This window comes from Bubalus kerabau, chromosome 11, assembly GCF_029407905.1.
Source record: "Bubalus kerabau isolate K-KA32 ecotype Philippines breed swamp buffalo chromosome 11, PCC_UOA_SB_1v2, whole genome shotgun sequence".
NCBI lineage: Eukaryota > Metazoa > Chordata > Mammalia > Artiodactyla > Bovidae > Bubalus > Bubalus kerabau.
The window spans coordinates 49,675,237-49,701,243 of NC_073634.1; the positions used below are offsets into that span (position 1 = coordinate 49,675,237).

Here is a 26,007-nt window from a genome sequence, read left to right on the forward strand (position 1 = left end):
CCCATCCACTTCTCCCGCCCTCCCACACTGTCTGGCTGTCATTCCTGGAGACCTTTCCAGTCTCAGTAAGAAACTAGACATGCAGTTTCATCTTCCTAAAATGCCCACCCCACGCTCTCTCTTCACATCCTGTCTCCTCTTCATGGGGATATGATGCCCCTGGTCTCCCCTTGCAGTGAGCCCTCCACCCTCAATCACTTTCTTCTCTCCCCACCTGTTCCCCTGCCAGCACTCCTCATACTTTATAATCACATGTTGATTACTTCTTGTTTATTTTCTGTCACTAGATTGGAAGCTCCTGAGGACAGAAGTCTTGTGTTTTGTTTTGTTTTGTTTTAATATTTATTGATTTGGCTCTGCCAGGTCTTAGTTGTAGCACATGGGATCTTTTGAATTCTTAGTGGTGGCATGTGGGATCTAGTTCCCTGACCAGGGATGAACCCAGGCCACTTAATTGGGAGCGTGGAGTTTTAGCCACTGGACCACCAGGGAAACACTGGGGATCCTGTGTTTTATTCCTGACCATCAGTGGCTTCTCACATTGAGACAGCATGGGGTCGGCGCTGGCCATGTTCCAGACACCTCGTGAGGCTGGAGACCTGAGGGTTGGCAGTAGGATTGGCCTGAGGGAGGGTTGGCATTTAGGCCAAGGTGACTTGAGTTTCTGTCACCTGGCAGGGAATAAGAATCCCCCATACAGAGGAGAAGCAGCTTAGAGGAGGTAAGGAACCAGTTTGCATTGCACTGAGCTTGAAGTAAGCCCGCATCTAGCATTGCAGCCCCAGAAATGGAACAGTGGAGGGTCCTGCATCGAGATGTATTGGGATATGTCAGTGTTATAACACCACAGCTGATGAACTCTTATGGAAAGAGTGTTCCCTTCTTCTGCCTCCCCCTTTAATGATGACCTGGAAGCCCAAGTTTGAATTGAGATCCTCAGCCATCACTGTATATGGCAGCAGAGCCTACGCCCGGCCTTTGTCCCCTTCCTTCTCTCTTCCCTGTTCTGGCTTGGGACATGACATGCCCTCAGGCCCAGGCCATGTTCACCTCTTGACTGTCTCTCCCCTTCCCTCCAGGTCTCGGGCTGCACAGAGCAGTGATGCAATGTCCACAGAGAGGGTAGAGACCCTGTGAGTCCAGGAAGCAGAGAATCCTAGATTCCAGGGTGCCCAGGGTGTGATGCAGAAAGGCCAGGTAGGCATGTCCCTATGGACTCCTTGCTCTGTGTGTGTGTATGTGTGTGTGTGTGGTGTGTGTTTGGGGATGTAGCTGGAGCCACGCCCTCTATGTTGTGGGCCAGGCTGGCCCAGGTCTGAAGCCTTTGATTGTGGGTCTTTTTTTTAAAAAAATTAATTAACTACTTTATTTTTGGCTGCAGTGGGTATTGTTGCTTCCCCAGGGTTTTATCTAGTTGTGACGAGTGAGGAGCACCGGCTGGAGGAACGTGGGCTCAGTAGTTCTGGTGCACAGGCTTAAGGCATGTAGCTCCAAGGCATGTAGGATCTTCCCTGATCAGGGATCGAACCTGCATCTCCTGCATTGGCAGGCAGATCCTTTACCATTGAGCCAGCCACCTGGGAAGCCCCTCCGTAAGACCTAGCCACACATAAATGGAGGGAAAAAGAAAAGTTGGCAGCCCCAGGGCCCTCCTGAGTCCCACTGAGTGCCCTGCAAGGAACCGAGAGCTGGGCAGAGATGAGAACCTGGTGACAGACCCGCAGGGAGGAGGGTGGGGCGTGCTTGCAGCCCAGGGCGCTGCGTCTTCCTCTTTTTCTCTCCCAGGCCCTGATTCTGGGCTGTGTAGAGGGTGGGGGCCCCAGGAGCAGGGGGCTGGCGGCCAGAGGCACTGAGCCTGGGAGAAGGGGCTCTCACATTGGGGCAGGAAGTGTGAGGTGCAGAGCAGCAGGGGAGCCCCAGAGGCCTGAGGTGGGTAGGGAGGGTGAGTGTGGTGAGGGGAGCGGAAGTCGGAAGCGGCAGCCGCCACGTTCGCCTTTCACAGGGCGGGTGGGCCGGGCGGCAGGATCGCAACGGGGGAGCCAGGCCCACGCATCCCTTCCCGGTCCTCTGGAGGTGAGCAAGGTGGGCCTGCGTGGGGTGGGGGCGGAGGGTGCAGGGAGTCATGTGCGGACCCTAGTTGGGTAGGTGGACAGGATGGAGGGCCCTGAAGGCCTGTGCACCTGCCGTGAGCCCGGCCCTGGGCTGCAGCCCCATCCTTCTCCTTCCTCCTCTCCATCAACCAGCCGCCTCCCAATGTAGCCCTTTCCCTGAATCCTGCTGTGGCTCCCACTTACCCCAGCCTCCCAGGGAGTCCCTTCCTGAATCTTCTGTGAGCCTCCTTGGATTCCTGGTGACTGGTGCCCAGTGGGGGTTAATGAGGCCAGAGGCCCCAAATGAGGCTTGACCCCCCCCTCCGCCTGGACCCCCGGAAAGAAGGAAGCCATTCGGGCCAGGGCTTTGGGGTGGGGACAGCTTTGGGTGTGGTCATTGTAGGAGCTCAGACTTAGGTCTCCCAGCCCCGCCTTGCCTTCTGGAGCCCGCAGCAAGGCTGGGTTAGGGGGAGGGGGCCCAACTTGCTGGCTTGCCCTGGCAGCACAAATTTAGGCTTATCGCCCTGATGGTTGACAGGAACAAGGTCACTCTCAATGGCGTCCCTGTTTGGGACAATATCAAGCTTCCTAGTTCTTGTCCTCAGCCACTGCCCCCTTATTCTAGGGCCTGAGATCCTACAGGCAGGGTCATTCTTCTCTGCTAAAAGCCTGGGAAGGGTGACCCGTAATCAGCTGATAATAAACACCCCAGAGGGCTGTGGGGCCTCAGCCAGGAGGCCTGTCTCCCAGGCTTTAGGACATCACAGGGCTCCTTGCTCTACAGATAAGGAACCACCCAGCCTATGGATTAGAATCTGGGCTCAGGGCTCTTTGTTTTGGGAGGGGGAGATCCAGGACGGCTTGAGGGAGGCCCAGGCTGGCCCTGAGGCTTTGTTGTCCTCCTGTGGGCAGTAGTTACCCTTTGGCCCTCTGCCCCCTCATCTCCTCTGCCCCTGGCTCATCCTTTCTGCTCACCACTCTCTCTTCTTTTCTGTCCTTTCCATTCTCCCTCCATGCCTGCTTCTCAGCTGACCCATCTCAGGGTTCTCAGCACCAGTGACATGTGTGTGTGTGTGTGTTTCACTGTCTCTCTCGCTCTCTCTGCACATTTGCATGAAGCTGCCTTCCATGTGGGCAGGATGTGGGGTGGCCCCTCATCATATGTCATGTACCTCGGGTGCCCTGGCCCCAGGTTCAGGAAGGGGTGTCTGTCCTGTGACCTCAGCCCGGGGACAGCGTGAGGGGGAAGGGAGGGTAACTGCCCTCAGAGCAACACCCTTAACCTGGCTGCCACTCAGGGCTGCTGAAGGACAGGGCAGATCACCTCCTAAATCCCAGAATGGGCCAGAAAACTTTGGTTTTTGCATAGGAAGGGAACATTGCCAGGACAAAAGGAGGCAGCTTTCTGAGCTGGAAGCTTAAAAGGAGAGAGAGACATATACAGTCCAGACAGGACATCCAGGAACCGACTCCTCAGGTACAGAGGGAGCCGGGGCCAAGCCTGTGCTCTCGTGGAGGGCCTTTTGTTTGCTTGTTTTCATGTATTTTTTTCTTCTCCAAATGGACCTGCAAAGCAGCCAGGTTAATGGACCTGCAAAGCAGCCAGGTTAATCCAAGCTGGACATGGTATTTCTGAGCACCTCCCAAGGGTGGGCTCAGCGTTGGCACTCAGACCCCCTCCCATTTTCTCTCTTTCTTTTTTAAAAAGATTTTATTTATTTGTTTATTCATTTAATTATTTTGGGCTGCACTGGGTCTTCGTTGCTCCACAGGCTTTCTCTGGTTGCAATGAGTGAGGGCCACTCTTCGTTGCAGACTTCTCATTGTCGTGGCTTCTCTTGTTGCAGAGCATAGGCTCAAGAGTGTGTGGAGCGTGGGCTCAGGAGTTGCAGAGCGTGGGCTCAGTAGTTATGACTCTCAGGCTCTGGAGCACAGGCTCAGTAGTTGTGGTGCACAGGCTTAGTTGCTCTGTGGCACGTGGGATCTTCTGGGACCAGGGAACAAACCGGTGTCCCCCGCATTGCACGATGGATTGTTATTGCCTGGGCCACCAGGGAAGCCCCTGCTCCCATTTTCTAGCAAACTTCCTGAGAAAACTTATCCATCTTATTTCCTTCTTTCATAGGCAAGGAGCCAGGTGACGTTTTGGACCAGAGTCACATGGCTGGTCAGTGGTAGTTAGGATTTGAGACTAGGCTGTGAGCCTCCAGGTTATGGCGAGTAGGGGCTGAATGTGTGACACTCGTGCTGTCCCCTGTCCCCCTTGGACAGGCTCTCCCCTGGCCTCCCGTGGCCTTCAACACCTCAGAGCACAGGCTCTGTGCCCAAGCAGGGGGTGAAAAGAGAACCCACTCTCAATAGGATGATCCAGGTGACATCTGGGCTCCTTCCTTCCCCAAGATGGAAAAAACCTTGCCTTGAAGCTGGGGGGAGAGGATAGGTGAGGGTAGAAGGGACTTATGACCCCTTGGTCCCCCAGCTGTCGGGTTCTGTGTCCTTTACCTCCAATCAGCTAATACAGGCTCAGCCCCAGCAGTGGTCACTCTGCTCTGGACAGGAGCCCTGCGGGCCACCCAGTGGAGCGCCCGTTCTCTCCCATCCCTCCCCATCCTCCGCTCCCTCCCCAATCGTTCCCCTCACTGGCTTCTGGACTCAGAGCATTTTCTTGGATTCCAAAGAGCCACCCCACTTCTCCCAGAAGTTTTCCTTAAGCTTCCTGACCCATCATGGTGCTTAGAGACATGAAGGGCCGCTCCTTTCAAAGGTGATGGAACCCAGCTAAGAGACCCGTGTTGGACACTTTCTACCTCCTTTGTTCTGGTTAAGATACCTGAGCGATTTTAAAAGAGGTAACACTAAATACCAAGGGTGGGGGCGGGAATAAACCAAGAAAATTCTAGATGCATGAGACCTGGGCTCTGCTCCCCAATTCCTGGCCCACCTCTGCTTAAGAGGTGCCATCTTACCTCCAGGAAACAGAGGCTGGTCTCCACCTTTGACCCTTGACTCTCTATCCCTGCTCGGTCAGGTTGCCCTCACCCAGGTGATTGGTGGGACTGCCATGTTGGTCATAAGAAGTGACCTCACCCCTCAGGTCATTCTGTCCCTTCATTCAGTGAGAAGCAATAGAAGGTGGGGGGGTGCTGTGGGTGGGGAGAGGGAAAGAGAGTGGGAGAGAGAGACAGAGACTCAGTTAACTTACATTTCTAGTGAGGATCATAGACAAGGTGGTTGAATGGGTCCTGAACTTTCTTCCTCTCAGTCCGGCTTCCTCCTCAGAGCCAGGACCCAGATGGACGTTTTGGCTGCTGGACTGGCCTGGTGGGAACCACTTCTGGGAAAGCTCTGCCCTTAGGGCGCTGGGAGTAAGGTGTGATTCGCTCATGGCCAGACTTGCGCTTAGGGGAACGTCTTCATGTCATAATGATGCTAAATCTCCTTCTCCAAGCCTCAGTCTCCCCAGTCCTGTAGTGTGGTTGTGAGGAGGGAGCTTTCTGAGGATCCATCCACCTACCCATCCATTCATCCATCCCTCCTTCCACCCCTCTATCCATTCATCCATCCATCCTTCTAGTCATCCATTCATCCCTCCATCTATCCATCCATCCATCATCCCTCCCTCCCTCCCTCCATCCATCTCTCCATCTTTCCTCTTATTTTCACAAACATTTCTGGAGTGTCACTTCTGAGTCAGGCAGGTCCTGCCCTGGACAGTGGGGGAAACAGGTGAATTCAGGTGACTCCACTTCAGAAGAAATTCATGCTTTGTTCAATCCATGAATACCCAAAGGAATTGATTTATGGATGGAAAGAAAATGCTGCTAAAGGGAGCTGCAGACCTGGATCAGACCCCAGCTTGCCCACCCACCAGCTGAGCTACCCAGGCACATTTCTGAAGCTCTCTGAGCCTTGTTTCCCTATGAGTAGGAGGGCAATGTCACCACTTGCCTCACCCATGGGGTGACTGGCAGGCCTGAGGTCTGGGCTGCAAAGCACAAGCTAGTTGAGTGACACCCTACTGAGATGGGCGCGCACGACATGAGTTGAGTTGCCAGATATAATACAGTCCAGAGCTACATTTAAATTTCAGAGAAATGAGTCGATTTTCAGTGTAAATATGTTCCCAATATTGGGCATCTTCTGTTGTGTATTTGCTAAATGTGGCAACTCTGCCTAGAGGTTGTGTGCACCCATGTGGACCTGTCTGCCTGGAACCAGGACACCTGCCACCAGGCTCTGTAACCCCAGGTGTCTCATGAGTGATCCTGAGCTTCTCCAGTCCACACTAACCCTCAGCTTTCTAACCGCTGGAACTAGAGGATAACGCTGTGCCCCCTCACACTTGGCAGCTGGAGCGGGTATACACAGTTTAATTCAGTTCAGCCACTCAGTCATGTCCTACTCTTTGCAACCCCATGGACAGCAGCACGCCAGGCCTCCCTTTTCATCGCCAACTCCCGGAGTTTACTCAAACTCATGTTCATTGAGTTGGTGATGCCATCCAACCATATCATCCTCTCTTCCCCTTCTCCCGCCTTCAATATTTCCCAGCATCAGGGTCTTTTCAAATGAGTCAGTTCTTTGCATCAGGTGGCCAAAGTATTGGAGTTTCAGCTTCAGCATCAGTCCTTCCAATGAATATTCAGGGTTGATTTCCTTTAGGATTGACTGATTTGATCTCCTTGCAGTCCAAGGGACTCTCAAGAGTCTTCTCCAGCACCACAGTTTGAAGGCATCAATTCTTTGGTGCTCAGCCTATTTTCTTGTCCAGCTTTCACATCCATAAATGACTGCTGGAAAAACCATAGCTTTGACTAGATGGACCTTTGTTGGCAAAGTAATGTCTCTGCTTTTTTAATATGCTGTCTAGGTTGGTCATAACTTTCCTTCCAAGGAGTAAGCGTCTTTTAATTTCATGGCTGCACTCACCATCTGCAGTGATTTTGGAGCCCAAAAAAATAAAGTCTGTCACTTTTTCCACTGTTTCCCCATCTATTTGCCATGAAGTGATGGGACCAGATGCCATGATCTTAGTTTTCTGAATGTTGAGTTTTAAGCCAACTTTTCCCTCTCCTCTTTCACTTTCATCAAGAGGCTCACACAGTCGGTCACTAAAGTGATTAGGGGTAGCATTTCTGTAGGAGATAGTGATAGCAAAAAACACAAAGAACCTCCTTCTGGGGAGGGGAGGCAAGTGAGAACCAGGTGGGTTGACACGCTAGAAATTACACAATGGAGTAAATGCTCTGAAATACGAGAGAGAAGGGGGTGGTGTGCAGGCATACCTCTTTCCTCACCATGTGCTGGATCTGTCTGTCTTCCCCCAGACCCCACCCCACCTCCTTCAGGCCCTTCCGTCCCCTCAGGCCCCAGCAATCTGTTCCCTTTGGTCTCTGGAAAGCTGCTACAACTTCTCTGATTTTTCTTTCCCTTTGAATCCATGGAGGAAGACCCCATTTCTTCTGGGAAGGCCAAGCCAATCCTCATTTATGTCTAGCATGGTCATTAACATTTATGTGTATATCTTCTTTGCTTCATATACAAGTTTATTTATAAGGGCTTCCCTGGTGGCTCAGTGGTAAAGAATCCACCTGCAAATGCAAGAGACACCAAGATGCAAGTTCGATCCTTGGGTCAGGAAGATCTCCTGGAGTAGGAAATGGTAACCCATTCCAGTATTCTTGCCTGGGAAATGCCATGGACAGAGGAGCCTGGTGGGTTACAGTCCACAGGCTTGCAAAGAGTAGGATACAACTGAGTGACTGAGCACTTTGGCAAAGAGGGACATGTGGAACTCCTGTCTTATTAAAAATTGCAGGGCATACTTTCCTCTGACCCCCTGCCCATAATTTCCCATTCCCATTATTGTCATTTGAACGTGGCTGTCAAGCAATTCACTAACAAGAGGAGAGGAGTTGAAGTCATTTAGGCAGAATGCTGTGGTACTCACAGGGATGCCCTCCTAAGGAAGACAAACACGTCAGATAGAATGTGTGGAGGAGTGAGGACTGGAGAGGGGGCATCTCAGGAGGGGAGCCTGCTGGACACAAACAGACCAGGTCTTGACAGGGAGGGATGGTCAAGGGGTCTGGGAAGGGAGCTAGGGGTGCCCCGAGTTCAGGTGTCTGTGATGGAGGTGCTTCCCTGCACCTCTGCTCTCTATCTCATAAATGGAGCTATTGCCTGAGTTTCCCATACCGTAAGGGTTGTTTCCCTGGTGGCTCAGACAGTAAAGAATTTCCCTGCAATGCAGGAGACCCAGGTTCGATCCCTGGGTCAGGAAGATCCCCTGGAGAAGGGAATGGCTATCCACTCCAATATTCTTGCCTGGAGAATTCCATGGATAGAAGGGCCTAGTGGGCTACAGTCCATGGAGCCATGGGGTTGCAGAGAGTCAGACATGACTGAGCAACAGTCTCAAGGGCTGTTTCCTTGAGAAGCCTGCAGAGTGTGTGTGTGTGCATTGCAGGGGGGCGGTGTCTGACCTCTATTTATACTTGGTCCTTATCCAGGAAGGCCTGGGGAGGGGTGTTTGGCTCCAGAGGGGTTGCCCAAATATAGATGGTGGGTCCTGACCTCACTTGTTCTATCTCCCTTGGAGATAGGATCATAGCAGGGCTCTCACCCAGAGAGGGGAAGAGTTGAAAATGGACAGCTGCTTGTGGGGAGCAAGGTAGCCAGGGATTGCCCCTGAGGCCAGCCGAGGACTTAAGAGTGAACCGTATGAGTCCTCAGCCTTTAACCTGGGGAAGGTATGGGGTGGAGAGGAAGATGCTCAAATGATGACTGAAAGTGAAAGTGTTAATCGCTTAGTCATGTCTGACTCTTTGTGACCCTATGAGCTGTAACCCACCAGGCTCTTCTGTCCATAAGATTCTCCAGGGAAGAATACTGGAGTGGGTCACCATTCCCTTCTCCAGGGGATCTTCCCTACCCAGGAATCAAACATGGGTCTCCTGAACTGCAGGCAGATTCTTTATCATCTGAGCCACCAGGAAAGTCCCAGATGATGACTGAGGCTGAGCTAAAAGAGTTGGAGACCCATAGGAAGAGCAGATTTCAAATTGATTGGATTCAGAGCATCAAATACAAGACTGAAAGTAAGAAGTGGCCTCAGCTCTTGGGAAGTTCCAGTCTACTGGGGAGGCCAGCTGAGAACTCGGTGGTAAATCGGCCCTTCCTGGGGCCTAAAGCTTCAGAGTCCTGAGGCCACAGATCGGCAATTACAGATTCTTGCTGTGCTCACAGTGAGGGATGTGAGGGTTGGGACAGAGGGAGAAGTAAAAACCCAGAAAAGGATTCTGGTTTTGAGAGACTTTTTGGAGGATGCTGTCAAGGGGAATAAGAAACTGAAATTCACGCTGGTCCTGTCTCGTTTTTCTCTGGCACCTCCTGAAAGAAGGAACAGTACCCAGTTGTGCTGTCGTGGTGACCTTAAACAATAGGACCCCACCCAGCCTTGGTTCCCTGTCTCTGAAACTTCCCCCTTATTGAGTGTCTTCTGGTGGACCGTGAAGTAGGTGGACAGTGGGTACTGGGAAATCACACATGGTTGCAAGTCAGGAGCAGGGATATGTGTGTGTTTATTTGTGCCTTTGCTCCCCCCAGATATTTCGAAAACCAGCTTAATGTATACACAGTCCTCCAAGTAGACATATATGAGTGAGGAAAGTAAGGCAAAGGGAAAATGAAAGATGTGGTGTGGTCTGGGCTGCATTTATTGTTCTATTTTTATTTATTTGACTGCACCAAGAAATAGTTGCAGCAAGTGGGAGCTTTAGTTGCAGCTTGTGAACTCTTAGGTGCAGCAAGTGGGATATGGTTCCCTGACCAGGCATTGAACCCAGGCCCCCTGCATTGGGAGCATGGAGTCTTAGCCATTGGACCACCAGGAAAGTCCCCTGGGGTGCATTTAATCCTGGAAATGGGTGCATAGGGCCTGCAGATTTAACCTACACTTCCTGAGGGCCAGTACTGGGAGGGAAACGGGTCCAGTTACGAGTTTCACAGTGTCCACAGGTTCAGAACAGGACAGTTGTTCTGAAGCAGTAGCTGCTGCTAAGTCGCTTCAGTTGTGTCCGACTCTGTGCAACCCCATAGATGGCAGCCCACCAGGCTCCCCCATCCCTGGGATTCTCCAGGCAAGAACACTGGAGTGGGTTGCCATTTCCTTCTCCAAAGCACGAAAGTGAAAAGTGAAAGTGAAGTCGCTCAGTCGTGTCCGACTCTTCGCGACCCCTTGGACTGCAGCCCACCAGGGTCTCCTGAGCTGCAGGCAGTACTGGAGTGGGCTGCCATCGCCTTCTCCGCTGAAGCAATAGAGCCACTCCCAAAAGCTGTGTAACCTGGAGTCCACACACAGGGGATGGAGATATATCTTCTAGAAAATTCCCTGTGAAAATCCTCGGCTGCATCCCATTAGGCCCCGCCCAGAGTGCCAGTGTGGCTGATGCACTGAGCAGCTCTGAACAGATGTGGTGGAGCCCCAGGGGAACATGGCTGGACATCCCCAGCTTTCTCCACCCACACCCCCCCAAGTCACCAAGAAGGCAGTGGTCTCCTCCCCATGCAGCCTGGGTCTTCCCTGTGGGCTGAAGCCCACCCCGCCTCCCTGCAGGAGCCCAGGCTGAGCTTAGCTGGTGCTCCTCTTCCTGGTTCCACCTAGGCCAGACTGCATGGCTGTAACTGAGAATTGGCCGGTTCATTGTTGCAAGGATGCAGGCCCCGAACGCTGGAGCCTCGGGAAGTGGAAACAAGACTGGCCATGGCCTTTCTTCCCTGGCTGCCTGCTTCTCTCTTGAGTCTGTTTCATTCCTTTCACCTCTAGTCCTTGACTGTTTGGTTCCCACATACATTGGTTTCCATGTCTTTTTTTTTTTTTTTTTTTTGGTTTGCCTCTGCTTTCCTGCTAATTTGAGACATTTGTGACTTTTGTTCTTGCTACCAACATTGTCAGCCTCAACATTCTCCAATCCAGGTACCCCAAAGAAGGTTCTGCTGTGCTCAGTTTATCTTTTTCAGCTCAGCCATGGGAGCCACCTTCAGCCAACAGCTGAGTGTCTTTGGGGCAGGTGCCCCCATGGGTACAGGCAGTTGCGATCATGGGTCAGACAGCACGTATGGTATACTCCTCACCCCTGCCTCCGTGTCGAGGGCAGTGGCCCTTGGCCTGGGCTGTAGATGTGGCAGGCACTCAAAACCATATGTAACTTGCCACTTGTGTGCTTCCAGGGGCTGACAGCCCAGTGCTAACCTGAGTTTGTTTTGGGTACTTCCAGGGTACATGTGGGGTCCCGGTCGCCCCTCTGGCCAGCGCTCCCTCTAATCCACACAATGGGCTTGTGAAGGCGGAAGTTCCTGAAGGCTCTAACGCAGCTTACACTCATTGGATAATGGGCGACGACGGACTCTGTGGCCACCCCAGACCCGTGGAAATCCTCGACATCTGTTTGGGAGACAACCTGCAACCCCACTCGGAAGCCCACCTAGGGGAGACCTGTGGCCACCCTGAGCCTCTCGAACCTCACGGGGAGCAGACGTGGGCCTCTGTCCCTCCTGATGCTGTGAGGCCCGACGTTTGTCCCCAGGGCTCCAGCCCAGAGCCCATGCACCTGGGGAGCGGCTCTTCCCAGGAACAGGCAGGACAGAAAACTACCTCCCCCGGGTCTCCCAGGGACAACCAGCCTCTGGGGAGCCCAGGGCAGAGCCAGAGCACGTCCACGCAGGTGGTATTCTGGGCGGGGATCCTGCAGGCCCAGATGTGCGTGCTAGACCTGGAGGAGGAGCTGGAGAAGACAGAAGGGCTCAGAGCTGAGTTGAGATGCTGCATTCCCACGGCCCCTGCCGACCTCCCCACTTTTCCCTCCAGCCCAGTTGGCCCCCGGAACTTGGGCCTCCTCCCCAGCCCACCCCCGGATGCAGATGAGGCCTCTGAGGATGATAGCAGCGGGCCAGAAGGGGAGCCCCAGAAGCCAGCATGGCCAAGGGAGGGCACGCTGGACTTGTCTCCCGAGTGGAGTGCCGAGGAGGAGAGCATCTTCTTTGACAACCCGCTCTTCCTGGAGAGCCCTCGCTCGGACACCAGTGCATCTGAAACGCACTTTTCCTGGGACTTCTCGGACTCCTATGTAGATGTGAGGACTGGGTCCCAGAGCCCACAGACCCTGGAGCCTCCACCCCCAGGAGGCAGAGTGCCCTGGGAGCTGGGCGGTGAGCCGGATCTGGGGGAGAGCACAGCAGAGTCCAGCGGGCACACCACCCCTCCATTCCCTGTGCCCACCTACAGGCCACACTCTTTCTCCTGGGCCGTGGTGGACACCCCCGAGGGGGCTCCTGCAACACCTTCCAGCCAGGAGGAGACCGAGGTAAACTGAGCCCTGAGAACCCACCCTTGGGCTGTGCTTGGGGACATGGACAGAAGGAAGGACCTTCCTCTGCCATCACTGGGCCCAGAACTCTCTTCCTTTTGGTGAGCAACAGAGCAGAAAGGCAGGCCCAGGGTGGCCTTCAGAAGTAGAGGGAATTTTACAGGAGCCGTGATATCATCTGAGCACGACGACAATGCTCAGTTGTTAAGCAGATGACATTTATTAAGGCACAAATGTCTCCATCTCACCAGCTCTAAGGTGCTGCGTCTGGACACATTTAGAGAACAAATAGCTCCTCCCGTTGCAGCATGTTCCAGGCCAGTCTTTAGACTCTGGCCTCCCACCTTGAAGAAGGTCCCAACTGTAACAGAGCAGGGGTCAACCTGCAGGGGTGACCTCTTCTCCCTGTGGGGAGATGTCTCCTTTAAGAGTCCTCTCTGTTTGGGAGAGATTGCAGCATTTTATTACTTTTAGCATCTTTCATCGAATTCAGTTTCACCAGCTCAGGCCCCCAGGACAATGGCAGAGGTCCTTGATATCAACTAGCACAAGTTATGGGGACAAGTTATGTGAGCACTTTTTTCCCCCAGGGAGGCCTCTGCTTAAGAGATAAGGAGACTCAAGATGGCAGAGCCAGGCTGTAACATTCTAATCTCTGTGATCCCAGAGAACAATGGGGAAGAGCTCTGACCCCAAGATCTGAGGAACTGTGAACACTGGCAAGGCCCCTCCACCCACAGGCTGGGGTGGAGTAGGGACAGTTGTGGCTCTGTTTTGAGACGTGTTCTAGGACCTAGTGGCTCTGTTTTGAGACATGTGTTCTAGGACCTAGTTGCTCCAGGGCCCCTGAGGTCCTCAGAGGGAAGCCTGGGAGCTCTGTCCTGGGAGCTGGCAGTTTGCTCTTATCTGGGATGACAGAGCCCAGCCCAGTGTCTGGGGGCTGTTGACCTTCCCTCCAACACAGCCTCTTCTTGAGCAGGACCATGGGAAGCAGGGCCCATTCTAAGCAGACAGAGCAGAGATGACTAGAAATCAGTGAGCATGGATGAGGCCCTGAGGCCAGAGGGATGTGGGAAAGGCCCTGGAAGCAGTTTCCCTGGGGCAAATCTCTCCTCTTTTTCTTCCCTAAGAGTTCTCTGAGAGACAGCCTTGACCCTGCCTTGCCCACAGCATCCTGTGTGGACAAAACACTGAGCTGGGAGACAGAACATGTGGAATATAACAGCAGCACCGCCACACATCCAGTGCAACCTTGGGCAAGTCACTTCCCCTCTCTAGGCCTCACCTTTTCCATCTGTAAAGAGGGAACGTGAGCCCTGTAATTTCTGGGGCCCAGCACCAGCCCACCTAGGATGTGGGTCCCATCCAGGGTGCCCATAACTGATCTGAGGCCCAGATCGGGGAGTGTGGTCTGGGATAGGGGAGGACAGCTGGAAGGAAGGGCCCTGTAAACTTATAGTCCTGCTTCCCTCCCCATCTTCCCCTTCCTGCACTGCCCCCTACATCTCTCAGTGTCTCCAGGCCTCATGGATGTACCTCTATCTTTCTCAACAGGTTGGGCCCAGCACCCAGGGCTGGCCAACCAAGGTCATTCCTTCCTGGCCCCCAGGGCCTCTTAGCTCCCAGGACAGAGGTGAGATCCAGTGTGGGGTCTGGGAAATCAAGTGGTTGGGGTCTTGATCGGGAGTGGGGACAAAGATCATTCTTGGATCCCAGGGGTGTCATTAAGGGGTCCCCTTGTATTGTATTAGAACCAGACAGACTTGGGGTTAAACCCTGTATCTGCCTCTGAAACCTCATCAATACAATGGGTTTTAAAATACCCATCTCTGCTAATGGGAAGTTGCTGTATAACACAGGGAGCTCAACCCAGTGCTCTGTGACAACTAGAGGGACAGGATAGGGTGGGGAGCGGGAGGGAGTTTCAAGAGGGAGGGGACATATATATACCTACAGCTGATTCACGTTGTTGTACGGCAGAAACCAACACAACATTGTAAAGCAATTGTTCAGTCGCCAAGTTGTGTCCGACTCTTTGCGATCCCATGAACTGCAGCACGCCAGGCTTCCCTGTACTTCACTGTCTCCTGGGGTTTGCTCACATTCATGTCCACTGAGTCGGTGACGCTTATCTAACCATCTCATCCCCTGCCACCCCCATATATTCCAATTAAAAGTAAATTAAAAAAAATAAATAATGAAATACCCATCTCTTGGAGTAAATTAAGACTAAAATTTAAAAAAAAATGCTCATAGAGTAAATGAAGAATAAAATTTTTTTTAATAAATTAAGTAAAATACCATCTCATAGAGTAAATGATGAAATGTGCAAAAGATCCTGAAGCTGGGAAAGATTGAAGGTAGGAGGAGAAGGGGATGACAGAGGATGAGATGGTTGAATAGCATCACCAACTCAATGGACATGAGTCTGAGCAAGCTCCGGGAGATGGTGAAGGACAGGGAAGCCTGGCGTGCTGCAGTCCATGGGGACGCAAGGAGTCAGACATGACTTAGCGACTGAACAACAGCAACAAAAGACCCAGCCTTTTGGATTCCTGGATCTTCATGGTTTAGCAACCTTGAACCCCTGGTTGCCTTGGGGCTGGAGTTCTCTGCCTGCTGCCCCATGTGTGGGAGGTCACTGCCCCATGACCGGGGACAGAATGTGCAGTTTCAGGGAGGAGCCCGGGGGGGTAAGGGAGGGGGGACCTGCTAGCAATGACAGCCCAGGCTGTTCCCTGGCTCTGCCAGGCCCCTTGGCCCGCAGCCTGCCCTCACCCCATGCCAGCTTCATTCCATGCTCTTTCTCAGGTGACAAGGATACAGAGTGTGTCCAGGAGTCTGCTCCCTGCACCGTGACCCCTGGCCACCCCTGGGGGAGCCCAGCCTCTTCGCCAGAGCCGAGCAGCCCTGAGTCTGGGGTCAGAGGCCTCGACTCCCTGCCCAGCCCCGTCTCCTCCCGGGAAGGCAGCCTGCGGCTGCAGGGCCACCCCCCAGGCAGTGTTCTTCCCGAGTGGACACTAGATGCTCCAAGCCCTTCATTCCTGGAGACAGATGGGGCAGAGCCAGGTTCCCTGGAAAAAGGGGAGGCAGGAGAGGCCCCAACCCAAGGGAAGGAAGTAAAGTTAAGCCCCGCCAGGACTGCGGAGGCCGGAGCCAGCCAGCCTGACGCTTGCCTGACTTCTGCAAAAACGTAAGTGTCATTCTGACCGCCCTCTGCTTCCTAATTATGTAGGCATTTAAGAATACCCACTCTGATTCTTTTCCCTTATAGCTTATTACAAAATACTAAGAATAGTTCCCTGTGCTATTGCAGTAGGTCCTTACTGGTTGTCTGTTTTATATATAATAGTGTGTATATGTTAATTCCAAACTCCTCATTTATTCTTACCCCTCTTTCCCATTTGGTAACCATAAGTTTTTTTCCATTTCTGTTTTATGAGTAAATTCATTTGTATATTTTTTTTTTTTAGACTTCATATAGAAGTCGTAGCATACAATAGTTGTCTGACTTCACTTAGTATGATAATCTCTAGGTCCATCCATGTTGCTGCAAATGGCTTATTTTATTCTTTTGTATGGCTGAGTAATATTCCATTGTGTGTAGGTGTATATATGTGTATACCACATCTTTTTTATCCGTTCATCAGTGGACATTCAGGTTGCTTCCATGTCCTGGCTATTGTGCCTAGTGCTGCAGTGAACATTGGGGTGCATAGATCTTTTCGAATTACGGCTTCTCTAAATGTATGCCTAGGACTGGGGTTCATGGATCATATGGTAGCTCTATATTTAGGTTTTTAAGAAAACTCCGTACTGTTCTCCATAGTGGCTGTGCCAATTTACACCCCCACCAACAGTGTTGGAGGGTTCCTTTTTCTCCATGTTCTCTCCAGCATGTATTGTTTGTAGACTTTTTGATGATAGCCATTCTGACTTGTGTGAGGTGACATGAGAAACGCACACTGGGACCTAGCATAGAATGTATATAAGCTGGGATTATAGACTGGAGGGTTTGGAAGCACAAGAAACCAAAGAGTGGGCGGTCATACACATAGGGCAGGACTCGCATGTGCCATGGGACAGCCAGGAAGACATGTCCATGACCAGACCACAGGAGATGACCAGGGGCTTGTGCAGTGAACCTGGCCAGGACCATGTGTGCGAAAAATGGGAGTCATGCTAGGCAGGTCTGGGAAGAGAGAAGGTCGGAGCTAGTGGTATGGGGATTACAGGCTACTATGAATTTGAAGGTGTGATTGGGAGGCTCAGAGTGCTGACTTAGATCTCTCTCCCTCACAGAGTAGCAGGGGAAGGTTTGATTGGTACCAAAGGAATGGTGGATCTTGGGGTCCATGGCAGGATTGAATGACCTCAGAACTGTGAGCCGAGGTAGGAATAGGCCACCTGGAAATCCACCTAAATGTCCTCCTGCCCCAAGGATACTGCGTGAAGCCTGTCAGCCTCTAGGATCTCTCCATGGAAAAGGGATTTTGTTGGCCAAATTGAGGTCAGGTGAAAGAGATCAGGGAACACCAGTGATGGTTTAAGTGTTACACTAACTGGAAGGTGTTACACTAACTGGAAGGTTAACTCCACTCCGATCTTAATGTCATTGAGTGATGGTGAACCTCAGGCAGTATCAGAAACCAAAGAAGCATCTTTATTCCACTGCTGGAAATATACATGGTCTCTGGAGATGTTCAGAGTAATCAGAAGAGTCTCTCAGTATCTGAAAAGAGAGCATTGATTGTGCCAGAAATTAACCTTGATTCAGCCCCAAATAAAAGTAAATCTACCTAAAATGCGAGCCATACTTTCATAGTAGATAATGAAAAAGGTTTAACTGATGCTTTTCTTGGTAAACCACACTAAATATTACAGAAATAAATTTATTTAATCTTATATTTAATACAATATAGGAAGTTAATTTTCCTAGCCTAATTTGCTGGCTCAGTGAGATGTCATTCATTCATCTTTAACTTTCATAGTGAGGTAATAAAGGTCTATTTATTACTTTATTTTGGGCTTCCCTGGTGGCTCAGATGGTCAAGAATCTGCCTGCAGTGCAGGAGACCCAGGTTCAACCCCTGGGTTGGGAAGATTAAGAACAGCTTTATTGAGATATAATTCACGTATCATACAATCCATCCATTTAAAGTATACAGTTCCATAACAGATTATATTTGCCTTGTGGGGTTTTTTCCCCTCAAAGTGCCTCCCTATCTAGATGTTATTTTAGTAACAACACTAATTGACTTGGTCATGTTGGTAAAAGTATTTGAGGGCTTCGTCAGCTGATTATCCAAGTAGTTCTCTCTACATTTTTTTGGCCGTACCATAAGGCGTGTGTGATCTAGTTCCCTGAGCAGGGATTGAACCTGTGCCCTCTGCATTGGAAGTGTGAAGTCTTAACCAATGGACCTCTCAGGAAGTCCCCCAAGTAGTTCCCTTTACATGTGACAAGCATATCATTATTTTTACTTCCTCCTCCTCAGTTGTTCATCGGAATAACCCTTCCTGTTCCTGTACTTGTCTCTGGCGTCCCAAGTGACCCCTGGAATCTTCCAGTATTACTTTCGTGGACTTCATAACATCCTATGTTTCTTCGGCAAGATTTGTAATGTCACTTTTCAGTTGATTTCCATTATGTTTACCTTGTTGGATGCAGATGAGCCTCAGGAAGTAGGGAGAAGTTACCAGCAAAGTCACTGACCCAGATGGGGGCAGAGACATACATTTGTGTTACATGGAGAGGACTACTAAGCCCAGCCGAATTTTATAAGTGGATAGTCCATTGGTGAACACTTTTGTGTTGTGATAAGTTTTGCTTCTCTGTACAACTCCCTAACTATGGTAACCTGGATGATGCGTGCTCGCATGTGCTCAGTCGCTTAGTCGTGTCTGAATCTTTGTGACCCCATAGACTGCAGCCCGCCCAGGTTCCCCTTGTCCATGGGATTTTCCAGGCAAGAATACTGGAGTGGGTTGCCATTTCCTCCTCCAGGGGATCTTCCCGACCCAGGGATCAAGGCTGTGTCTCCTGCATTGGCAGGCAGACTTTTTACCACTGAGCCACCTGGGAAGCAACCTGGATGATAATAACGAGGATACCCCACTACTTGGTTGCAGTGTTGCAGGGACAAGGCAGGAGTCAGATGGAGATTGGTCTTGGTGACTTCTGAGGTTCTGAGTGTTCCCTAAGCCTGCCCGAGGGTCTCCTAGGCCTGTTCACCTTTGTAGGTCCCCATCCAAGCCCCTGCAGTGAGACCCTTCTATATGACAGGGAAGCTGGTATAGGAGGGCAAGGGTTGGAAACCACGTCTATGGCAACCCCAGCTATCACCATCCCTAAAGCCAGTCTAGTTTCTGGTTCTCACCTCATCCTTGCACCATCCTTGCCTGCAGATCTAGGAGTAGAGTTTGGAGCTGGGGGTAGGGAAGGAGGGCAAGGAGGCATGATGGGGAGGGCAGGAGAGGTGAGGGACACAGATGGCTGCTGGGGTTTGGGGAGGTAATCCCACCCCTCCTTGGGATGGATTCAGTGCCACCAGGGTCTTCAGAGGGCTGCACCTGCCACCAAGGGGAATTAGGCTCAGTGCATCCCTGCGGTTTACCTGAGAATGTGCTGGCACCAAGCTCAGCTCCAGCCCCTGCTGGCTTGGTGTGGATACTGCCCGCACTGGGCCCTCCTGGTACCCAGGTCAGGTCAGGCGGGCTGTGACCCAGACTCTTCCCTGGGGGTAGAAGGTAGCCCCAGCTCCTGCCCTAAGCTCTGGGCATGGACTCTGAGCACTACTGCCCCCTACTGCCCCAACTGACCTCAAGGACACCTGACCCAGAAGCCCTTTGTCTCCATCCCAAATGGGAGCCTGAGGACACTGATGGACTTTCACAGGCTTCCTGGGAGCCCTATGCCCCAAGTGCAACCCCCAGAGGAAGGCCAGAGGCCCCCGGCTGGAGACAAGCTGGCGAATGGCGTCAGGACTGACAAGGTGGCCTGGAACTTGGCCTCTCGCCTCTATCACCTGGAGGGCTTCCGGAAGTCTGAAGTGGCTGCCTACCTGAGGAAGAAGTAAGGGGTTTTGAACTCAAGTAAGGCTGGATGTCTAGTCAGGATGGGAAGGACCACTGATGGGCCATCCTTGCTGCCCGTGTCCCCCCACCGCTGACATCTCATGCCTTCACTCCTGCCCTGTCTGCTGCACCTCTCTCCCCTTCACCCCCAGACCCTTGCTGTGCCCAGACCCTTAGTCACATTGGACCACCCTCAGTCCCTGCCTAGAGCTGCCAGACCTGGCCACCTGCCTCCCCTACCCCAACCCCATGTCCCTCCCACTCAGCGCCGATGGGGTCCCAGGGGCTGCCAGTGCCCTCTCGGGCCCCAGGGTCCACCCTGGCTGTGCCTTTCCTTTGATCACACCCCCAGCCCCTGTCAGGCCCCAGGAGGCCCGCCAGTCCCCACCCAGGCTTCATCCCCACTTTCCTTCTGCAGCAATGACTTCAGCAGGGCCGTGGCTGAGGCGTACCTGTCCTTCTTCCAGTTCGGAGGCCAGAGCCTGGACCGTGCACTCCGGTAACACCTGGGGGCCTTCTCTGGGGAGGAGGGATGGCCAGCGCGGCGGGGGGGGTGGGGGAAGCACCACCAGCAGAGGCTGGATTCTGGCTGGCCCCGAGCTCAGGCTGCCGGGCTCTGCCTGGACTCGGGCCCTCCTTCCAGGGGCTTCCTCCAGGCCCTGGTGCTCAGTGGGGAGACCCAGGAACGAGAGCGGATCCTCTATCAGTTCTCCAAGCGCTTCCATCACTGCAACCCCGGGCTTTTCTCCTCAGTAGGTAGGGAGGGGCCGGTTCACTGGGTGGTGACTGGTGGGAGTGTACTCATGGGGGCCCAGAAGCATTGGGGAGGTCCCCCCACCCAGGGTGGGCAGAGGCAATGCAGGAGTCCCAGTTCCAACGGCCTTTTCTCTCTGCGGAGGCAGATTGCGTGCACACCTTGACCTGCGCCATCATGCTCCTTAACACGGACCTGCATGGACAGGTGAGAGCCTGTGGGGGTCTTGGGAGAGGGGAGCCACGACCAAGGCCCAGGATGGGGTTGGGGAGGGCCCTGGGGACCCAGGGGAGGTTCGGGGTGGCCAGCCGGGGGTCGTGCTGCTGGAGTGGGACATGTGTGCCAGCTGCCCCCCTCTCCACATGTTCTGGCCACAGAACATTGGGAAGAGCATGAGCTGCCAGGAATTCATAACCAACCTGAATGGCCTGCGGGACGGCGGGAACTTCCCCAAAGAACTGCTCAAGGTACGGCACGGGGTCCATGTGGGGCCTGGAGCCTCAGCTCACTGTCCCAAGGGGAACATGAGCTCGGGCCTGGCTCTGCCAAGACATCCTTCAGACAACACGCCTTTTTAAAAACATAATTCCTTATTTATTTATTCGACTGTCCTGGATCTTTGTCACCAATAAGCAAGATCTTCTAGTTGTGGCATGTGAGATCTAGTTCCCTGACCAGGAATCGAACCTGTCCCCCCTGCAATGGGAGCATGGAGTCTTAACCACTGGACTGCCAGGGAAATCCTAGAACAGGCCTTCTTTACTGAAGGGAACTAAAAGTGATACTGCCCAGCCTGCGGCATCAGTGTCCCCTTGAAATGTATCAGCTTGTGTGAATTCACATCCCCCTGGCCTGGATCCACTGAATCAAATCTCGGGCTGGGTCCCTACATTGTTCCGTCATGCCTCTGGGTGACTCTTAGGCCTGTGAAGTCTGAGAAGCACTGGTTTTTGGTCCTTGGTGTAAAGCTTCACGTGGGGAAAGTCTGGAGCTACGATTCAGGAGCCAGAGGTTGCAGGGTTTGCATTCTAGCCTTGGGCAGCTTACACTTTGGCCGAGGCAAATTCTCCCAGGGTGAGTGACCATTTTGCAGGGTTGTTACCACGATGAAATTAAGGTGGTCAAGTGCTTAGTCCTGCACACAGGCTGCTTTCATAAGCAATCACAGCATTTATTCTCCTGTCTATTCAGCGAACATTAACTGAACACTTACTATCTGCGTGGCACCACCGCTAGGTGTGGCCAGAGCTCCAGAAGCCAGCCAGCCAGCCCCGTGGACATGCGCACTCTCGGTCATATCATTTCAAAGTCATGGCATCTCGTTTATTCACTCACTCACCAAATTCTGACTGCTCTGTAGTGAGGCATTCCTTCTGCCTCACATCCCTCTGGGCAGGATGGTATGTGGGTGATTCATTTCCCCTTCAGGGAACTAGTTCAGGCCTCACTAAGTTCAAGGAAAGGGCTTCCCTAGTGGCTCAGATGGTAAAGAATCCACCTGCAATGCAGGAGACCTGGGTTTAATCGTTGGGTTGGGAAGCTCTCCTGGAGAGGAAATGGCTACCTGCTCTAGTATTGTTGCCTGGCAAATCTTACGGACAGAGGAGCTTGGCAGGCTATGGGCTTCTCTGATGACTCAGACAGTAAAGAATCTGCCTGCAATGCGGGAGACCTGGGTTTGATCCCTGGGTTGGGAAGGTGCCCTGGAGAAGGGCATAGTAACCCACTCCAGTATTGCTTGGAGAATCCCCATGGACAGAGGAGCCTGGTGGGCTACAGTCCATCGGGTCGCAAAGAGTTGGACCCGACTGAGCGACTAAGCACACACACACAGCGGGCTGGAGTCCATGGAGTCACAAAGAGTTGGTCACAGTGAGCACAAACAAAGAAAAGCTCAAGGATTGGTTTGTTCACCCTTGTGTCTCCAGCCCCCAGCGCAGTGCCTGGCACATGGCAAATGCCTGATAAATTGTTGCCTGCTTGCATGGATCCATGGGTTGCTTGCTGCCCAGGGCAGAAGGGCAGCAATACTGGGATGGACATGGCAGCATGCCCGTCCTACCTCTGGCAGAGTATGGGCCCCCTGGCCTGAGGCTCTCCGGTCCAGCTGTGTGTTTCTGTTCCAGGCCCTCTACTGGTCTATCCGAAGTGAGAAGCTCGAGTGGGCCGTGTAAGTGAGACCCATCTTCCCTCCCCACCCTCTCTCCTGCCTGCCCTCTTCCCGCCTAGCTGAGTGGGAGAGTTCAGGGTCCCGGACAGTGCTCCCCTCTGCATGGGTGGAGTCAGAGGCAGGGCATCAGGCTGGTCTCAGAGAGGGTGCAGGGGGGCATGTAACACCTGGAGGAGCCAGAGGCCATGAGGGCATAGGGATGATAGGAACTGATGGGCTGACCTTGAAGGAGGGCTTCTTTTAGGGGGTCCTGAGGTGTGGCTGCCCAGCAAGAGAGAGGGTGGGGTCCTGAGGCAGGGGTGCCTCCTGGTGGCCTCTGCCCATTTAAGCAGCCCCAGCCTGATTCTTTGATGCCCAGGGATGAAGAAGACGCAGCCAGGCCTGAGAAGGCCCAGCCGTCTCCCCCAGCTGGCAAGATGAGCAACCCTTTCCTCCAGCTGGCCCAGGATCCCACGGTGCCCACCTACAAGCAGGGCTTCCTGGCCCGGAAGATGCACCAGGATGCGGATGGCAAGAAGAGTGAGTGTCTGCCTGCTGTCGTGCATCTGTCGACCAGTGTGTGCAAAGCGCCCTGCCCAGGAACACGATGTCCTGAGCCGATGTGTGTGTGGGTGTGCAGAGAGATGGCATGGGTGGAGGATGGGCAGACCCATGGTCCTTCCTCAGTAGTGACTGTAAGTGGGGGTGGGGGAGGTGATGCAGAGACAAGACAAACCTAGGGATCCCCTGCCCCCTGGGCCTCTGTGCTAAGGTGGGAATTAGACAAACAAGGCAGCGTCTGGGATAAATAGAAGAGCTAGCTGCATGATGCAGGGAGGTCTCGATCGGGTATGGGGTGTGGAGGAGGGCTTCTGTTTTTGTTTGGGGGTAGAATGTGGGAGACAGGATAGTTAAGGTTTCTGGGACATGATGGTCTCTGAGCTGAACCTTGGAGGAAAAGAGGGTCTGGTTATTTGCAGAGAGAGCCCCACCAGGCAAAGAGCACAGGGTGGGGTGTGAGAGAAAAGACGGCGCAGGGTGCACTGGGCTTCATCCTGCAGGCCGTTGAGGGCTCTGGAGCAGGGAGCCACATGACCAGAGCAGGACTGGGATCCCAGGTGGATGGGGCTGTGGTGACCAGCTAGGGGACTGGCATTTGGTTGTGAGAAGCCACATGAGCAAGGCCAGGAGGTGACCATGGGGACGCAGGCCTTCAGCCCTAGCTTCTGAGCCCCTGTGTCTCTCTGGATGGGACTAGAAAGAGGCCCCAGAAGAGCTGTGCTTGTGGGTGCGTGTGTTTGAGGGGGCTGGACTGGATGAGCACCTACTTGTGTTACTGTTCGTGAGCAGCTCTGTTTTGGTGTCTAAGCGTGATCGCCCGTGTGTGTGAGACACAGTACTGCCTGCTTGTGATCTTCTGTGTTTTGTTGTGTTGGTGTGTTTCTGTGTGTTTCTGTGCACCCTGGGGAGGGACTGGAGGTGGTGAGATGGTGTGCACCTGAGGGTCTGGATGTGGTGGGGGGGGAATCATCACCCACCTTTGTGTTCTGCTTCCCGGGTAGCGCCATGGGGTAAGCGCGGCTGGAAGATGCTCCACACCTTACTTCGAGGGATGGTCCTCTACTTCCTGAAGGTAGGGAGGGTGTCTGCACCCCTGATGGGCAGTGTAGGAGGGTGGGCAGCTGATGGAAACCTCTTTTCTGAGCCCCTGTTGCCCTGTGGCAGGGAGAGGACCACGCCCTTGATGGGGAGAGTTTGGTGGGGCAGATGGTGGATGAGCCGGTGGGGGTGCACCACTCACTGGCCACCCCCGCCACCCACTACACCAAGAAGCCACATGTCTTCCAGCTGCGCACGGCCGACTGGCGCCTCTACCTCTTCCAGGCACCGTAAGTCAGGGGTGGGGATGGGCGATAGCAAGGCCCCAGCTTTCCTCCTGTAAACCTCTCATCCTCTGACGGGTGCTGGCCCCACGCTGGAGGGAGGTGCAGGCGTGACCTGAGATGCGTCACTGGTGGGTCCCAGATACACATGAAGTGTGGAGAGCAGGGAACTTCCAGCTTCCCTCCCCCGCCCTAAGCCCATTTCACCCCTGGGACCGCCTCTTCCTTGAAAGTTGGACTAAGCCTTTCAGTTCCAAACAGAGGATTCCAGGAAGCCACGAACACTTGATCATTTTTTGGCATTTGATATAAACTCTATTGGGCTTCCCTGGTGGCTCAGTGGTAAAGGACCCACCTGCCAATGCAGGAGACTTGGGTTCGATCCCTGGATCAGGAAGATCTCCTGGAGAAGGGCATGGCAACCCACTCCAGTATTCTTGTCTGGAGAGTCTCATGAACAGAGGAGCCTGGCGGGTTACAGCCCTTGGGGTCCCAGAGTTGGACACGACTGAGTAACTAAACATAAACTCTTATTGCCTTCCCAAATTTGCCTCTGTTGGGTGAGAAAAACCACCAGCAGGGGTCAACCACCTCAGCTAGTGGCAGGACTTCTGGCTTTTGTAGCCGGGTGCCTGTGCTGACCACCAGAGGCTGGAGGGCGGTGATAGGCTAGCACGCTGTGGTCCAAGGGACAGACCGCTCTCTCTGTACACAGCACTGCCCAGGAGATGACTTCCTGGATCGCGCGCATCAATCTAGCCGCTGCCACGCACTCAGCTCCGCCTTTCCCTGCCGCGGTGGGCTCCCAGCGCAAATTCGTCCGTCCCATCCTGCCCGTGGGCCCAACCCAGGGCTCCCTGGTAAGACCTGAGCCTGAAGGAGGGGCGGGATGTGGTGGTGGGATACACCCTGGAGGACTAGAAGGGAGATGAGAGGCTGTGCACCTGGCCTAGGAGAAGTGGGGGACGGGGGCTGGGCTGAACATCTGGGCCCCTGGGTCAGGATGGAGCTGTACTCCTGGGCTCAGGAACAGAGAGGGGAGGTCTTGGGATGGTGGGGACAGAGAGGGAGGGCTTGAAACAGCTCCCCGCACCGCCTCCCGCTCCCAGGAGGAGCAGCATCGATCCCACGAGAACTGCTTGGACGCTGCCTCTGACGACCTGCTGGATCTGCAGAGGAACTTACCCGAGCGGCGAGGCCGCAGCCGCGAGCTGGAAGACTACCGCTTGCGGAAGGAGTACCTGGAGTACGAGGTGAGGTCGCTGTCTCACCCTCCGCCTGGACCCTCTGCCGCCCTCTCATGGCCGTGGCTGTCCCTGCAGCCTTGGCTCCCAGCCGCTCAGGGCAGTGGGGCGGGGGAGGGCTTGTGTGAGAACTCCAGCCCTGTATGAATGGTCTACATACACGAATGTGTGCACACGCCTGCACAAGTGTGTGTGTCTGTGTGCTCTCAGGCCACTTCACCTCTTGTCCTTGGAACACAGCAGCTGCTTGTCTGGTAACACTCGTGTGTATGTGTGTTGCTCAGTTTGGCCCCCATCCAGGCTCCCTTGTCCATGAGATTCTCAGGCAAGAATACTAGAGTGGGTTGCCATTCCCCTGTCCAGGGGATCTTGCCAACCCAGATCTCAAGCCCAGGTCCCTTGCTTTGCAGGAAGATTCTTTACCATCTGAGCCACCTGGGAGG

At 53.4% G+C, this 26,007-nt stretch overlaps 1 protein-coding gene across 1 annotated transcript in view; it reads left to right on the forward strand.

The window, feature by feature from the left end:
* The first annotated feature begins 1,109 nt into the window (after positions 1–1,109).
* Positions 1,110–26,007, forward strand: part of PSD4 (pleckstrin and Sec7 domain containing 4) — a 28,184-nt gene continuing 3,286 nt past the window's right edge. The window contains exons 1-16 of the mRNA XM_055540279.1: positions 1,110–1,197; positions 11,369–12,454; positions 13,588–13,713; positions 14,012–14,090; positions 15,269–15,650; positions 19,356–19,532; positions 19,953–20,033; positions 20,178–20,290; positions 20,437–20,495; positions 20,666–20,755; positions 22,415–22,458; positions 22,817–22,977; positions 24,000–24,070; positions 24,163–24,326; positions 25,036–25,180; positions 25,430–25,573. Of these exons, the coding sequence (XP_055396254.1) occupies positions 1,183–1,197; positions 11,369–12,454; positions 13,588–13,713; positions 14,012–14,090; positions 15,269–15,650; positions 19,356–19,532; positions 19,953–20,033; positions 20,178–20,290; positions 20,437–20,495; positions 20,666–20,755; positions 22,415–22,458; positions 22,817–22,977; positions 24,000–24,070; positions 24,163–24,326; positions 25,036–25,180; positions 25,430–25,573 (2,937 nt within the window). The 5' untranslated portion in view covers positions 1,110–1,182. The remainder of the gene's footprint in view (positions 1,198–11,368; positions 12,455–13,587; positions 13,714–14,011; positions 14,091–15,268; positions 15,651–19,355; positions 19,533–19,952; positions 20,034–20,177; positions 20,291–20,436; positions 20,496–20,665; positions 20,756–22,414; positions 22,459–22,816; positions 22,978–23,999; positions 24,071–24,162; positions 24,327–25,035; positions 25,181–25,429; positions 25,574–26,007) is intronic.